This window comes from Protopterus annectens, chromosome 3.part0 (assembly GCF_019279795.1).
Source record: "Protopterus annectens isolate FY-2018-M chromosome 3.part0, PAN1.0, whole genome shotgun sequence".
Taxonomy (NCBI): domain Eukaryota; kingdom Metazoa; phylum Chordata; order Ceratodontiformes; family Protopteridae; genus Protopterus; species Protopterus annectens.
In genome coordinates, this window is record NC_056731.1 from 667,165,756 (window position 1) to 667,180,546 (window position 14,791).

At 42.5% G+C, this 14,791-nt stretch overlaps 1 protein-coding gene across 1 annotated transcript in view; it reads right to left on the reverse strand.

Annotated features, from left to right (window-relative positions):
* PTPN3 (protein tyrosine phosphatase non-receptor type 3) overlaps window positions 1-14,791 on the reverse strand; it is a 2,272,168-nt gene that overhangs the window by 1,808,257 nt on the left and 449,120 nt on the right. Inside the window, exons 4-5 of the mRNA XM_044065075.1 lie at window positions 12,597-12,704; window positions 12,465-12,507 (exon numbers count right to left, since the gene is read on the reverse strand). Of these exons, the coding sequence (XP_043921010.1) occupies window positions 12,465-12,507; window positions 12,597-12,704 (151 nt within the window). The remainder of the gene's footprint in view (window positions 1-12,464; window positions 12,508-12,596; window positions 12,705-14,791) is intronic.

The following is a 14,791-nucleotide window of genomic DNA, read 5'->3' on the forward strand; positions in this document are numbered from 1 at the left end:
AATGAGAGTAGGCAGTGATACGGAGGAGGTCCAATCTTCAGAGTAAAGGATCTGTTACTTCAGAAATCTTTAAACTCTATGTGGATTTAGCATTGATGCCAATGTCCAGGAAATGGGCTAGTAAAACTGACCGGTCCACCATGTCAAAACCTCAGATCAATGAAAATGGCACTAGTAAGGCTTCCTTTATCCATGTCGGTGAGTATGTCCGTTAGAGTCCAGAGAGTAGTCAAAGTACTCCTTCCTTTCCAGAAATATTGTCTGTTGGAAAGCAAATGACATTCCTTTAACTATGAGGTAAACTGGTAACAAATTAGTTTTTCAAGTATTCTGCCAAGGATAGGAAGTACAGAAGTGGGCCAGCAGTGGCTAGTGACAAAGGCTGACTTTCAGATTGTGGTCATTATATTAGTTGTGAGGCCAAGGTTAAAGATATGTTTTCTGGGAGGGGTGACTATGTAGTCTCTACAGTGATGAAGGAATCAAAGGCACAAGTTATCTGGTCCAGAGGGAAGTGTGATTTGTTCAATTACTGACTAAGTCGCTTGGCAGTAATTTTAGTCAAGTAGAAAGGAGGAAGGTACTCGGGGAGATGGGCTCTATTTGAGAAGGAACAGAAGCAATGTTGAGTATGGAGGGGAGGTTGAAGTATTCTTTTATTAAGTCAAAAGGTGCGAGGATGTCAGCATGACAGGTAGCAAGTCCTTGTGAGGAAAATTTCATGTGGAGGAGCTCTCCCAGAGATGTTACTTACTTCACAACAGAGTTGTCTGGTAGAAGTGTACTGTACTGGTGAAAGTCTAGTACTAGCAAGCTATAATAAATATCCTACTGTTTACGTACCGAGTATTGTGGTGCCGGTTTATTTATTTCATTTTATTTGCAGTTTGATTACCAGAAGTACATTGGGACGAACTGACCCATTTTCAGTGGAGGCCCAGGGAGAAAAGCTCCAAGATGCATTATACAATTTAGATACAACTGATAGTTAATATTAAAGATAATATTATGTAGAATAGTTACTCATAAATGCATTCAATATCATGCATTATTTAAATTCATTAAGCATGAAGGTAGGGATCATACAGTTTCATTTGAGGAAAAAAACAGATGTGTGTTAGATGTGGAAACAGTTTACATACAAACATTTTAAGAAAATGTAAATACGCTTTACGTACACACATCAACAGTAGAATGCAATTTACAATATTTACAAGGTTGAGCTGTGTGAGGGTAGCTGTAGGATTTGATGAGAGCTTACAGACAAGCTATAGAAATTGTTGAGAGCTTAGATAGGCTCATAGGAAGATAATTATGAGAGTTGTAGAGCTTGGGAACCAGAGAGAAAGTACAGTTTTGTACCTACCATAAATGTAGATGTTCGAAGATCCACATTGCTGCAGTCCTTACACTTGGGTAGTCCGCTGTCCTCGATCGGCCCGAATATCAAAGTATTAGGCTGACGTCGGTCAAGGCGCTTAAGACTGACATCAGGACGTCAGGGTACAAATGCGCATGACCGACGTCATATCCTCAGTCTTTTCTTGCCCCAGATATCAGAAGACTCTAAACAGAAAGGTCAAAACCAAAAGACAGCAAAAAACAACCGTCCACCCTTGCACTAATCATATGTACAATATATACAATATCCACAATATTCACAACCCAAACCACACCACCGCCTCTAACTACAGAGGGGAAGGAGGGAGGGTAAATTGGACTGCAGCAATGTGGATCTTCGAACATCTACATTTATGGTAGGTACAAAACTGTACTATGTTCTTCATCTCACATTGCTGCAGTCCTTACACTTGGGTAGAATCCCAAAGCAGAGGTAAGGGAGGATGGCAAAACTATAAAGCAGTAGGAGCTGCCAAAATGCCCTGTAAAATTGCAGTGGCAAAACCAGCCCTAGATTTAGAGTAAAGTGGAAGGTGGTAATGCTTAGAGAAAGTATGCACTGAACTCCAAGTAGCTGCCTCCAAAATATCTTTAGTAGCCACCCCCCTTAAAAAAGCTGTAGAAGTGGCAGTAGCCCTAGTGGAATGAGGCCTAATCCCAGCTGGAATCTCCTTACCATGATGGGAATAACAGAAAGCAATACAAAACCCAATCCACTTGAAATAGTTTGTTTTGACACAGGCTTGCCCTGAGAACCCAAAGCAAATGAAACAAATAACTGCTGAGACTGCCTGAACCCTTTAGTTCTGCTTAAATAGTATCGCAACTGCCTGTGTATATCCAAGGTATGCAAAATCTTTTCCCCTTTATTTTGGGGGTTTGCATAAAAAGTAGGCAAATGAATAGTTTGGTTTAAAGCCACACTAGAAACCACTTTAGGCATAAAGGAAGGATTAGTACGTAAAGATACCCTATCCTTATGGAAAATTAAGAAAGGCTCAACCGCCATAAGGGCCTGTAATTCAGAAACCCTTCTCGCAGAGGTAATGGCCAACAAAAAAGCAGTCTTCCATGATAAATATTTCAACTCGGCAGTAGCTGCAGGCTGAAAAGGTTGTAGAGTGAGTTTCTCCAACACAAAATTGAGATCCCAAGCAGGAGTAGGAGCTCTACATGGGGGTCTTATATTCTTTGCCCCTCTAAGGAATTGCTTAAACAAAGGATGAGAAAACAATGGTGGGTCACAGTCATAGTGAGCAGAAATTGCTGCAGCATGAACCTTAATAGAAGAGAAGGACAAACCTTTGTCCAGTAACTCAGCAAGATATTGAAGAGCCACACTTAAATTAGGCTTAGAAACATCAAATTCCTTTGCTGCACTCCAAAATAAAAATCTCTTCCATTTATCTCGTACACTTTCCTTGTACTAGGCCTTCTGGCCTCCAAAATAACATTCAAAACTTGCTGTGGAAGCTGAGACCCTCCAGGGTTTAAAACAGAATATGCCAGGCTGTTAGGTGAAGAGAGTGAAGTTTGACATTGAGCAAATGACTGTTCTCCTGAGACAGCAGGTGTGGAATCGAAGGCAAAGGCCATGGTGGCTCCCGTACCAGACTTCTCAGTAATGGGTACCAGTGCTGTCGAGGCCAATCTGGAGCTATTAAAATCATCTTTGGCTTGTCCTGCCTGACCTTTAGGAGTACCTTTGGGAGGAGAGGCAGAGGTGGAAAGGCATACACATGAAGATTGCTCCAATTGAAAGAAAGAGCATCCACTTTCCAAGCTGTGGGATGAAACCTTTTTGTGCAAAACTTTGGCAGCTGGTAGTTTAGTGGAGAAGCGAACAGATCTATGTCTGGAGTTCCCCATGACACTGTCAATTTCCGAAATACATGAGGATCCAATTTCCACTCGTGGGGATCCATAATTCGTCTGCTCAACACATCTGCTAAGGAGTTCTGTGCTCCCGGCAGAAACCTTGCCTGAAGATTTAGCTGTAAACTGAGAGCAGTCTCCCACAAAATCATTGCTTGTCTGCATAGAGGATAAGAATGTGTTCCCCCTTGCTTGTTGATGTACCACATGACAGTTGTGTTGTCTGTTAGAACCAACACCTGCCCTGGAAGAAGTAAATCCTTGAAAGCCATTAATGCAAATTGGACTGCTAACATCTCCTTTAAGTTGATATGTAGATGTTGTAGTCTGGCAGGCCACGTGTCTTGTATCCACTTTCCATTTAGATGAGCTCCCAAGCTTTGTCTGAGGCATCTGTCGTTAGAATCTGACTTCGCCTCTGGCCGGGTCACAGAGAGTCCCTTGTTTAGGTGACATTCCTGAGCCCACCACAAAAATTCCTTTTGAATGCAAGGTATAATCTGAATGACAGTGTCCATATCTTGGCAGTGCTGTGTCCATACATTTTTGAGATACCATTGTAGCTTCCTCATATGCAGTTTGGCATTGGGAAGCACCAGAATACAAGATGCCATGAACCCCAAGGCTTGAAGGACTGTTCTTGCAGTCAGCCTGGACTGATGAGACAATAGATGGAAGTAAAGAGAAAGATTCTTTTGTTTGTCCGGGGTCAAAAAGGCCATCTGGGATGCTGTATTCAGTCTCACACCCAGAAAGCACATGTCCTGAGAGGGTACTAGACTGGACTTTATTTCGTTCACAGAATACCCCAGGCATCTTAGCACTGCTATCACATATTGCAAATGTTGAAGAAGTTCGTCCTTTCCTTGGGCCAGAATCAGGCAATCGTCCAAATAAGGATAGATCTGTATTCCTTTTAGCCTGAAGAAAGCTATCACTGGAGCCAAAACCTTCGTGAACACTCTGGGCGCAGTAGATAAGCCAAAGGGCAATGCAGAGAACTGATAATGAGAAGTCCCAGCTCGAAAACGCAGATACTTCCTGCAACTTAGCCTGATAGGAACATGAAGGTAAGCCTCCTTGAGATCCAGAGTCACCATCCAGTGGTCTTTGCCCAGTAGAGGTAAAAGCTGTTGCAACGTCAACATTTTGAACTTGGGAATGTCCAGATAAGTGTTGAGGATAGATAAATCCAAAATTGGTCTCCACGTGTTCCCCTTCTTTGGTACTAGGAACAGGCGAGAATAAAATCCTAGGCCCACTTCTGGCAGAGGAACCGGCTGTATGGCCCCTATTTGAAGCAGCAGAGAAATTTGTTTGTGAGCCTCTATTCTTTGCTGAGGAGGAACGTCTGGCATGCCTTTGAAAGGAGGCAAGGTATGGAAATAAAACTTGTAACCTTGGTGTATGATATCCAATACTCATTTGTCCTGGGTAATTAAACTCCAATTTTCTTTGAAGAGTGCCAACCTTCCTCCCAAAGGCGCTGCCAGACAAGAAGGCTCTGGCAGCTGAAAAGGTAGGTCATTGGGCCTGTTTACGAAAGGACTGGCCCCTGCCCTCACCCGAAGACTGTGCAGGTGAACTCCCTGTTCTAGGTCTGAAAGAGCCCTGAGCTCTGCCCCTACCACGTCTAGATCTTCCCCTAGACTGTGAATCATAAGAAGGGTACGTCCACCCCTTATAGCAGGCCAATTCCTACTAAACTTCGGAGGCTGAACTTGCAAAAAATCTTTAACAGCCTGCATAGACTTAGCCTGGTCTTCCATTTTCTTTAAGACTGCCTCCACAGGCGAACCAAACAACACATCAGACTGTAAAGGAGCATCTAAAATCCTTGTCTTAACATGGTCAGATAAATTCTGATCCCTCAGCCAGGCGTGCCTGCGAAGAACTGACCCAGTGGCAGCCACCCTAGACGAGGCCTGTACAGCATCAAAACCACATTGTAAAGAATGCTTACCCACCTGTTCAGAAACATGTACCAAATCTTGTAATTCTTTACATTCAATGCCTTCCGCCAGAGCATCTACCTTAGACTTCAACTGAGACAGAAGATAGTTTTGATATTTCAACATGTGAAACTGGCAATTCAAAGCCCTCATAGCTAAGGTGGAAGAAGTATAGACTTTCTTTCCCCATCTATCCAAAGCTCTGGCCTCTTTATCTGGAGGAACCGGATTTTTTACAACAGAGGCCTTGACGCCCTTAGGTCCCTGACTAACAGTTTCTGGGTCCGCCCTAGGACTCTTATAAAGATATTTATGAGCTTCAGGCACCCTGTAATACCTGTCCGGTTTAACAGGAGCAGGAGGCAAAGAATCAGGATTAAGTGAAGCCTCTGCAAACACATCTTCCACAACATCCAGAACAGGTGGTATAGCCAAAGGCCTATGCTGGGGTAAAAGCAAAAGTTCGCTAGGCCTTGTCCTGGAATCAGACAAGTCCTGACCTTGCCACTTAAAATGCTCCCTCATGGAATGAAGAGTGTCTGAACAAGAAAAATCCTCTGGAGGAGAAGCAGAAGGAGTAGAATCATCCACATCAGAATCAGAATAAGGAGAATACTCCTGCAAGTCTTCAGTCAAGACTCTGAAACATCTGAAGCCTGCTCAAAACTCCCCAACTCTGGTTCCACCCTAGGCCTCTTATCAGGAGGGGGCAAAGAACCTCTAATCAAAGTAATTAAATCTTCTGCCATTTTAAGCATGTGCTTCTTGGGCACAGATCCTGATGAACTAGGAGTGACACCAACAGAAGCTAAACCTGGCCTGCCTCTGGGAGAACCCTTGGAAACAGAAGGAGAGGGCCTAACCACCCTAGGAAGGGAGGGGAGTACAGTAACCTGAGAAGCCCCTTCAGCCTGACCTGCCTCCTGAGAGGTCACATCCTGCAATATCAAAGGCTCCCCCTGGGACTCCAGAGAAGCCTCCGGCGGAACCACCGGTTCCACTGACGCCTCTAAAGAACCGGCGTCCGCACGGACGACTCTTCTTGCCTGGGTTTAGCTGCTTTGTCTTTGCGCTTCTTCGAAGAAGCGGCGCCGGAGCATCCGACGGCATATTATAATTGCACCGCTCAAGACCAACCTGGCACAATCTAACCTTCGCAATAGTGCGCTTATTGAACCTAGCACAAAAGCGACACCCAACAACGTCGTGCTCTGGCCCCAAACAAGGAATACACAAAGTATGATAATCTCTATGCGGTATCTGTTTCCCACAAGAAATACAGTTATTCACTTTTTCTGACATCCGTAAACCACTGAGGCAAGAAAAACTAAAATATTCCCAACGGGTACTTAGCCAACTTTGACTCGGTCTGAAACTCCGAATTCGAAAAATTTCAGAACGCCGAACGGCACTTGCAACGCTGCTTCTGCATCGGACCATGCGGCAAAAAAGACTGAGGATATGACGTCGGTCATGCGCATTTGTACCCTGACGTCCTGATGTCAGTCTTAAGCGCCTTGACCGACGTCAGCCTAATACTTTGATATTCGGGCCGATCGAGGACAGCGGACTACCCAAGTGTAAGGACTGCAGCAATGTGAGATGAAGAACATCCCCCTTTGATTAGGTTGAGTAAAGGCAGGTACACTTCCATTTAGTGGACAGGTGTTTGAATAGTTGGGTTTTGATGTTTTCTGAGCTTGGTATGGTTCTCAGTGTGGAGGGAAGGGAATTCCATTTTTTGCCTAGTGAGAAAGATAGGAGAAGTTGGCCAGCAGGACGTTTAGGTTTATGGATAGTAATTAAGTTCTGATTTTCAGATCTGAGAGCTCTGTTGGGTGTATAAGGGGGAAGGATGTTAGTTAGAGCGGGACATTTTGTTGGGTGAAATATGAGTCTATATGCAGTAGTGAGTTGGAGATTGTCTAGGCAGTCTGGGAGTTCAAGCCAATTTAGGGATTGTAGGGTTAAGGCAGTGATGGGTAGTATTTTTAGATTCAGAGGCAAATTTAGAGATTTTGTTGTAGCAGTTTTCTAGTTTAGAGGTGACAGAGGAGGACAGGTTGGTTAGGAGAGGGGCTCCGTATAATAAGGATGGAAGAAGATAAGTCGAGGCCAGAGTTTGCCTGGTAGAACTGGAGAGAAAGCGATTATTCCTATACAGCATACCTAGCGTTTGGTGGGTTTTCTTTACATTTTGTTGAATATATCAAACTTGGAGTTCATCTAAAGTAATGCCAAGTAGTTTCGCAGAAGGGGCCACTTCTATAGGTGAGTTGGTTTGACTATAGACTTTGAAGTTGTTTTTATCATAGGAGAGGGTCTTTGTGGGAGGGAATAGTAGAATCTTTGATTTATTTGCATTGAGAGAGGTGGTTTTGGTGCATCCAGTTTTCAGTTGTTGAGAAGGCAGTTTGGGTTTTAGTCAGCAATTCAGAGAGGTTTGAGGCAGAGCAGACTACGGTTGAATCGTCTGCGTATTGAATGATTTTAGCATCAGGAATAAGGGTGTGAAAGTTATTGATGAAGATGTTAAAAAGCATTGGCCCAAGGATGGATCCCTGTGGTATGCCAGTTGGGGTAGGTAGGAAGGAAGAGATGGAGTCCTTCCATTTGACTGCCTGTGATCTGTCTGACAGATAGCTGGAGAACCAGGATAAAGCATTATGTGAGAGATTAAGGTTTGAGAGATGACAGAGAAGGCGCTTGTGGGAAACAGTATCAAAGGCTTTAGACAGATCGAGTAAAACAGTAGAAACTAAGTGTCCTGAATCTCGGGCTTGATTGACAGTTTCTAAGAAAGAGAGTAGAGCGGTTATTGTGCAATGGCCTGGACGGAAGCCATGCTGGGTAGAAGTGAGAAGATTGTTTTGGGTCAGGAAAGGCATAAGTTGGAGTTGGATGCATTTGTCTAGGATTTTGGAGATTGGTGAGAGCAAAGCAATGGGGCAAAAGTTTGAGATGCTGGTATTTTTGCCTCCTTTATGAAGAGGAAGAATATAAGCTGAGCGCCAGAGTTTGGGGACATATGATTCTTTTATGGATCGGTTAATAATGATGCTGATTGGGAGAGCAATACCATCAGCAGCACATTTTAGGAAGGAAGATGAAATATTGCCGGGAACGTGTGTAGAGATATTGTTACCAGGTGAGATATATAGGGCAATGATACAGATACTTTTATGCTTATTTAGTTTTAGAATTCCAGCAGTTAGTTCAGTGTTCTGGAATTGGAATTTGGAGGGGAATTAAAATAAGAAGGTTGCAGTAGACTAGGGCAGTGCCTCCATCTTTTTTATTTAGTCGGTCATTTCTAAGACAATGAAATCCTGGGGGCAGAATCTCAGAGTTGGAGATAAAGGGTTTGAGCTAGGTTTCGGAGATGGCCAAGACATCTGGTTGGTTTATGGCTTAACCAAGCTTGAAATTGGTGTACTTTGTTGTTTAGACTTTGTGCATTAATTGTAAAAATCTTTAGAGTGTTGAGATAGGATGAAGAGGGTAAGGGAAGAGTGTTGTTAAAGGATGTAGGACCAGGGTTAGGATGGATATCACCAGCTTGGACTAGGTTGTTGAAGGAGATATCCTTTAGCCATATTGGTCTGCCAGGCATGAATTTTGGTAGATTGTAGACTGAAGCAGGTGACAGTGTCTTGAATTTAGAGGAGAAGAGTTTAGGGTGAAATAGTTGCAGTGGGTTGGGCTGAATGAGAGAAGAGGAGATAATCTGGAAATGGGAGTAAGAGTGAGGGAGAAGGTGGGTTTGTATGGTAGTTGTCTTTGTAGGTGGTATTGGACAAGCATAGGTGAAATATGAGGTAGTATAGTATAAGGAAAGTAGGAACATAGAGTGGAGGCTGGGGGACTGGAGGGTGTGATAACCTGAGGAGAGCACGTTGGAGCAAAGAGAGAGTGGTATGAGTGGTTAGCAAAAATAGAGAAGGCTATGAAGAAGAAAGAGTTTAAAAAGTGATGGAGGTATTCTAGAGATTTAAGGAAAAAGGACGGGACTATAATTATTGGGTGGAGTACAGATTATAGAGTTTAAGAAGGATGGCTGTAGGTGTGAGGAGTGATGAGGGGGGGAGCTGGTACTGGGTAATTAGGTTGAGAGGGTGAGGTAAGATAGGAATAAAGCTAGGAGTACTGGGGGCGAGTGGGAATTGGGGACAGGGTAGGGGAGTGGAATGAGCCCGTAGGGCGAACGGAGTGGGAAAGAACACTAGCAGTGAGTATGGCAGAAAAAGTATCAGCAAAGAGCAGTTTAAAGGCTGCAGTTGTTCGGTATGGGCTAAATATTTTCAGCCAGAAAATGAAGGCTGCCATTACAGAGGGTGGTTTAGCGGGGGGGGGGGGGGGGATATTTACAGTGTAAGGATATTAACTCATAACCAACTGTTTGTGAAAAAATAAAACGTGTTGGGCTTATAAAGAATATCTACGATTTATATTGGTAGATGCTGCCACCTAATGGTAGAAGGAGACAGCAAACAGCAGGGATAGTTGGACCAGTCTTAAGTTTAAATATATTCTGGGGTAGTGATAACAGGAGGGGGAGAGGGCAAACGGTCTGCAGTGGGCTGCTAGAACGCGCACACGGGAGGGCAGACTAACTCTATAGATAGTACATCAGGTCTACATTTAATTAGTGTTAAGCAACATATATTTACACAATCTTGTTGGGGGGGTCTTCTCAGTAGTATTTTTCTAAGTACCAGGCAAGCTGGCCAATTCAGGGTGACTTTAGGTGATGGCCAGACGTATTCCTTTTGCGTTTAAAGCCGGGAGGGAGCACCCAGGATGGATTACTGTACAGGAGAGGGAGACAACACTGAGTTAGTTAATATTGCAGATGTAGAGGGGAAAGGTAGCAGGTAAGGGATGTTTAGAGAAGAAGGAAGGGTGTAACAAAGCACAGTAGTAGAGAGAGGCTATGGTTAGATGAGGCTGGAGTAAGTATGTAGAGAAAGATTAGGTTTAGGGGATTAACAATGGAAAGCAGCAGATATTATGCTATGAACAAGACAAGTTAGGCAATACAGGCTCCATTAAATAGAACAAAACATTCATTCAGCAGCATGCTATCAGTGACCCTAGTCCATTTGAGAGGACAGGGATATACAGCAGTAGAGCCAAAAATATGCAGCAGAAAGCAAGGGGGGTAAATGATAAAATAATACTATAAAATCTCTAAAACAGTGCAATATATAGTGCTCAACAGACTAACACAGTAAACTATGATATGTTCATGCTGTGCAATAACTTGTGCTGAACAGTTTTCAAAACAGTTTACTTTACATCTTGTTTATCATGAAACTTCCAACTAGTAGCTGAACCAACCAGACCTAACCTCAAAGCAAATTGCCACTCACTTTTTTTTATCTAATAAAATATGATGCTTCATTGACAAGTTTCTTTGCCTTGAACACCATTATCCAACCAGGGCTACCAACTATTTAGATTACCCCACCAGGGTGCCCTTTCTGCACTTGCAGTGAAACATACATTTTGTTTTATTAGACTAAAACTAGACAACATGGATTGGTCAATATGGGACAAAAGCGCTAAATAAACATTGTGGTGTGGATCAACCTCCTTTGTAGCCTTATTTTTGGTGTTTTTTTTGAAGTCGGTGTAACTACATTTCACCCCTGAAGCATAGTTGGTGGGTGAAGAGAGAGATTTTGGAAGGGTGGTAGGTTAGAATTATGCCGACGAGTGAGTGGCAATTTGCTTTGAGATTAGGTCTGGTCGGTTCAGCTACTAGTTAGAAGTTTCATGATGACAAGAATTTCAGATACATCATTCCTGAGAGGGACATGCAAGTTAAGGTTAAGGTCATCAATGATTACAATATGCTTGTTAAGAAGAGTTTTGCATTTTGTGATAGGGTCAGGGGGTGAAGGATGAGTGTGTACAATGACTTCAGTGCATAGCAGTATGCCCTGCACAAATCAGTCAACTAAAGACAGCCCCATTTCTTTGTGAAGGAACAATAAAGCTATTTGGAACTTTGGTAAAAGTTAGCTCAAAGCTGTAATATATACCAACAAGGGCTAGCAGTTTCTTCAGCAAGGAGACAGTCTGGTGTGTAGATTACTTAGCAACTAACATTAACTCATCAAACTAAATACATCATTCATATTGTGCTGTCCAAATTACAGCTAGCTTATAAACAGACAGCCTGCTCACATGTGGAGCTAGGACAGCCACTGGTGTGAAAGTATGTCTTCTAAAACTGGAGTACACATTCCCCATGTTAACACCGAACTCTGTACATACGTATGCAGGTTTTATTAAGCTACACAGTAACAGCATGGCTGCCTCTCCCTGACATGGGAAACATGACTACCGGCAGGTGCCACAACTACACTCTACATTAACCTACAAAACAATACTCTCCAATTACTACTCAACCCTTGCTGCCAAACGCTTCACTACAGCAATAAAATACTAAATATTGGTCAATGAAGAAGCTCTCACACTTACTTGGTGAACTTTCAACAGCATACCAGTTATTGGGCCAACCTTCAACACTATACCTGGGGAAATGTTTTTCACCACCAAGAACAGGAAATCTCAGGAAATTAAAAACTGCAGGAAGCATCTCACTTTCAAAGACAATTTGAATTAGTAAAATAAATTTACACCTGTAACAGCTTCCAAGATAATAGGTAAAAAGATCTGAATGATGTGTCTGTCTCTACTCTGTATCCAAGCCTATGACATTTAAATACGAGTTACTGGATAACACCATCAACAGAATGTATATATACTGTAAGTGGAATATGCATACTTTTTCAAACATTAATTTTAATGTTCTTGGGTTAGCTTTCTTCTAGCAGTATAAACTGCCATGAATCCAAATATGTTGTCTTACTGAACTCTGCATTTACTTAAGCTATCACTGTCCCTGGGATGAGTCTGAAAAAAGTCCACAGAGGTAAAGAACCTACACCAGTAAACAAATATAAACAAAATACAAACAAACCGAAAAATTGTCGTGGACATGTTTGTTAGGCATCTGTTTCTTCTGCCAACTGTCATCATTACCTCTGCTCAGGTCATAGCTGAAAAGTGTCCCATAACCACTCCACCTACCTAGTTAATAAATAAATACATACATATACACATTAATTAAAATAGAACAAATAAAAAGTAACACTGCTTTTTCACATTAAATTTGACTGACAGTAGAACAGCACTGGCTGAACTTAAAATTCTTATCGCACTTACCTTTTAGCTGTTTTCTGATCAGTTTACCAGCTTCCAGCCATCTCTGTTTTAAAGACAAAACATATATTACATATATTTCTAATAGATGTGCAGTCTTGTTTTATCTTAAATAGACATTTAAAAAGAACTTACGGGAGAAGTGACAGACTCTTCAGTGTACAACAAACCAAAGTATTCTTTCTCCATCACTCCCAAGTGGCTGTAGACCATATCCAACAAAACCTGGCCAGTATCCTGTTTCTGTTAAAAGACAAGGCAGTAAATAGTCAGTGACACGCTTAAGACTAAGCACCTGTTGCAGTTTCAAATGCAATCCTGCAGCCTCAGAGAAAATACACATACATATTTATACACATGCATGTACTCAATACATTAAAGGAAGCATGTACATTTGTTGCTCTTTGGTTCACTTCTAACTTGGTTATTCATATTTATACTATGTAATTCTAAAACCATTTTACATACAAGTTTAATCTTAAAGATTACGTGATAGGTACTATAACTCCACTGATCCTTGGCCTCTGTTAAAAAAATGTAATTATAGTTTATGTACTAAATATTTACATTGTCATAATTTCTATATTTTTCTTACTATATCAACAACTGAGTGGCAAATGCAGAAGTCTCACATGAAAGTCCTTAGCTGAATGAACAAAATGCTGCTGCCAGTAAGTGTGCAGCTTGAGTGCTTACTAAGAATATTGTAAGATGTTTCTTTGCTTACCAGTGGGAGTGGGAAGCACTGAGCAGCCTTTTTGTCCGAATTGGTGAAGTTTCAGCCAGAAACTAGTAGTCTATTGGTCGTTTTGGGCCAATTCCTAGCTCCTTTCAGCCCCCTGCTATAAAACACGCTAAACACGTGTTTTCCAGCTTGTACCAACTCTGCACAGATCCTCGTGGTGGCCTGCAGAGTGATCCAAGAAGCAGAGAGCTAAAAGAGTGACTTTCTACCAGATATAAGTATTTTTTGTGGCTTTCCCACTGTTATTAAGCTAGCGACTGCATTTCGCCTGTTTTACTGCTACTTTAAGTGATTTCTGCATTTTACACTGTTTATTGCACTTTAAGTTACTAATTGTTGCAAATTGTTTCTGTAGGCTACACACTAAAGTGCGCTAGCCCATTTACAGCATTTATAGCATTTACTGTCTGTTTTTTTCCTTATCTCTGTAATAAAACAAAAAAATCTCTTGTTTTCCCACTTTACTGAACTAGAGTAGTCCAGTTTCAGAGTTGCTGATCCCTGGGCTTTGTTTTTAGTTCCTGTTACTGATCCATTGCCTTATTAGGAAGGAGGGAAGTTTCTTTGCTTACCAGTGGGAGTGGGAAGCACTGAGCGCCTTTTGTCCGATTTGGTGAAGTTTCAGCCAGAAACTAGTAGTCCATTGGTCGTTTTGGGCCAATTCCTAGCTCCCTTCAGCCCCCTGCTATAAAACACGCTAAACTGTACTGCTGATCTAACCAGCATATCCTATAACTGAAAAGTTCATCTCTACTTGATTCCCAAGTAGACTATTCTCTATCTGTAAAGCCTAGCACTTACTCCTACAGTACTTGCACCTTGATAAAGCACTCTTATTATAGATAGTACCCCACCAGCCCAAAACCCACTCCCCCGGAGTCCTTTGAAAGTTCTTTATCTACTACTTCTAGTATGTCGAGGGATCAGTTGCTAGTGTCCTCTCCAGCTCAACTGGTGAACCTGGGAATATTGAGGCAATGTTACAATTGCCTCATGTACACAGACAATCCTCTCCTTCTCCCACAAAACACAAATACATGCGAGAGATGCAACTATACGGCCAAACTGGAGGCTGAGCTCTCTCAACATAGGACTGGCAAGACCAGACAGGAGGAGAAGGCAACCACACACAATACATACCCAGTCACACATGGTACCATCACAACTTCAAATCATACACATACTCACACAAAGACATACTGGAGGCTCTGGTCAAAAATTTACCAAAACAGCAGAGGCCACCAAAGCAGACACCCAAACAACTACCACCTCACGACCCAACACATGCAACACATAGACCACACAGTCAGAGTGTCAAACAGTCACAGCCCTTAAGGCCAAACAAAATGCCAGACACACTTGTCATTGGTGATTCCATAGTCAGACACACTGACGTCCCGCTCACCAGACTGAGTAAGGAGAAGGTCACAGTAAGCTGCCTGTCGGGCGCTAGAATCCGCCACATAACGCAAGCACTCAGGTCTCTCAACAGCAGGTACAAGTACGACTCAGTCATTGTCCACGCTGGTGTCAACGACCTGAGACGCACTCCTTGGACTACATGAAAAGGGACGCCGAGGAGCTC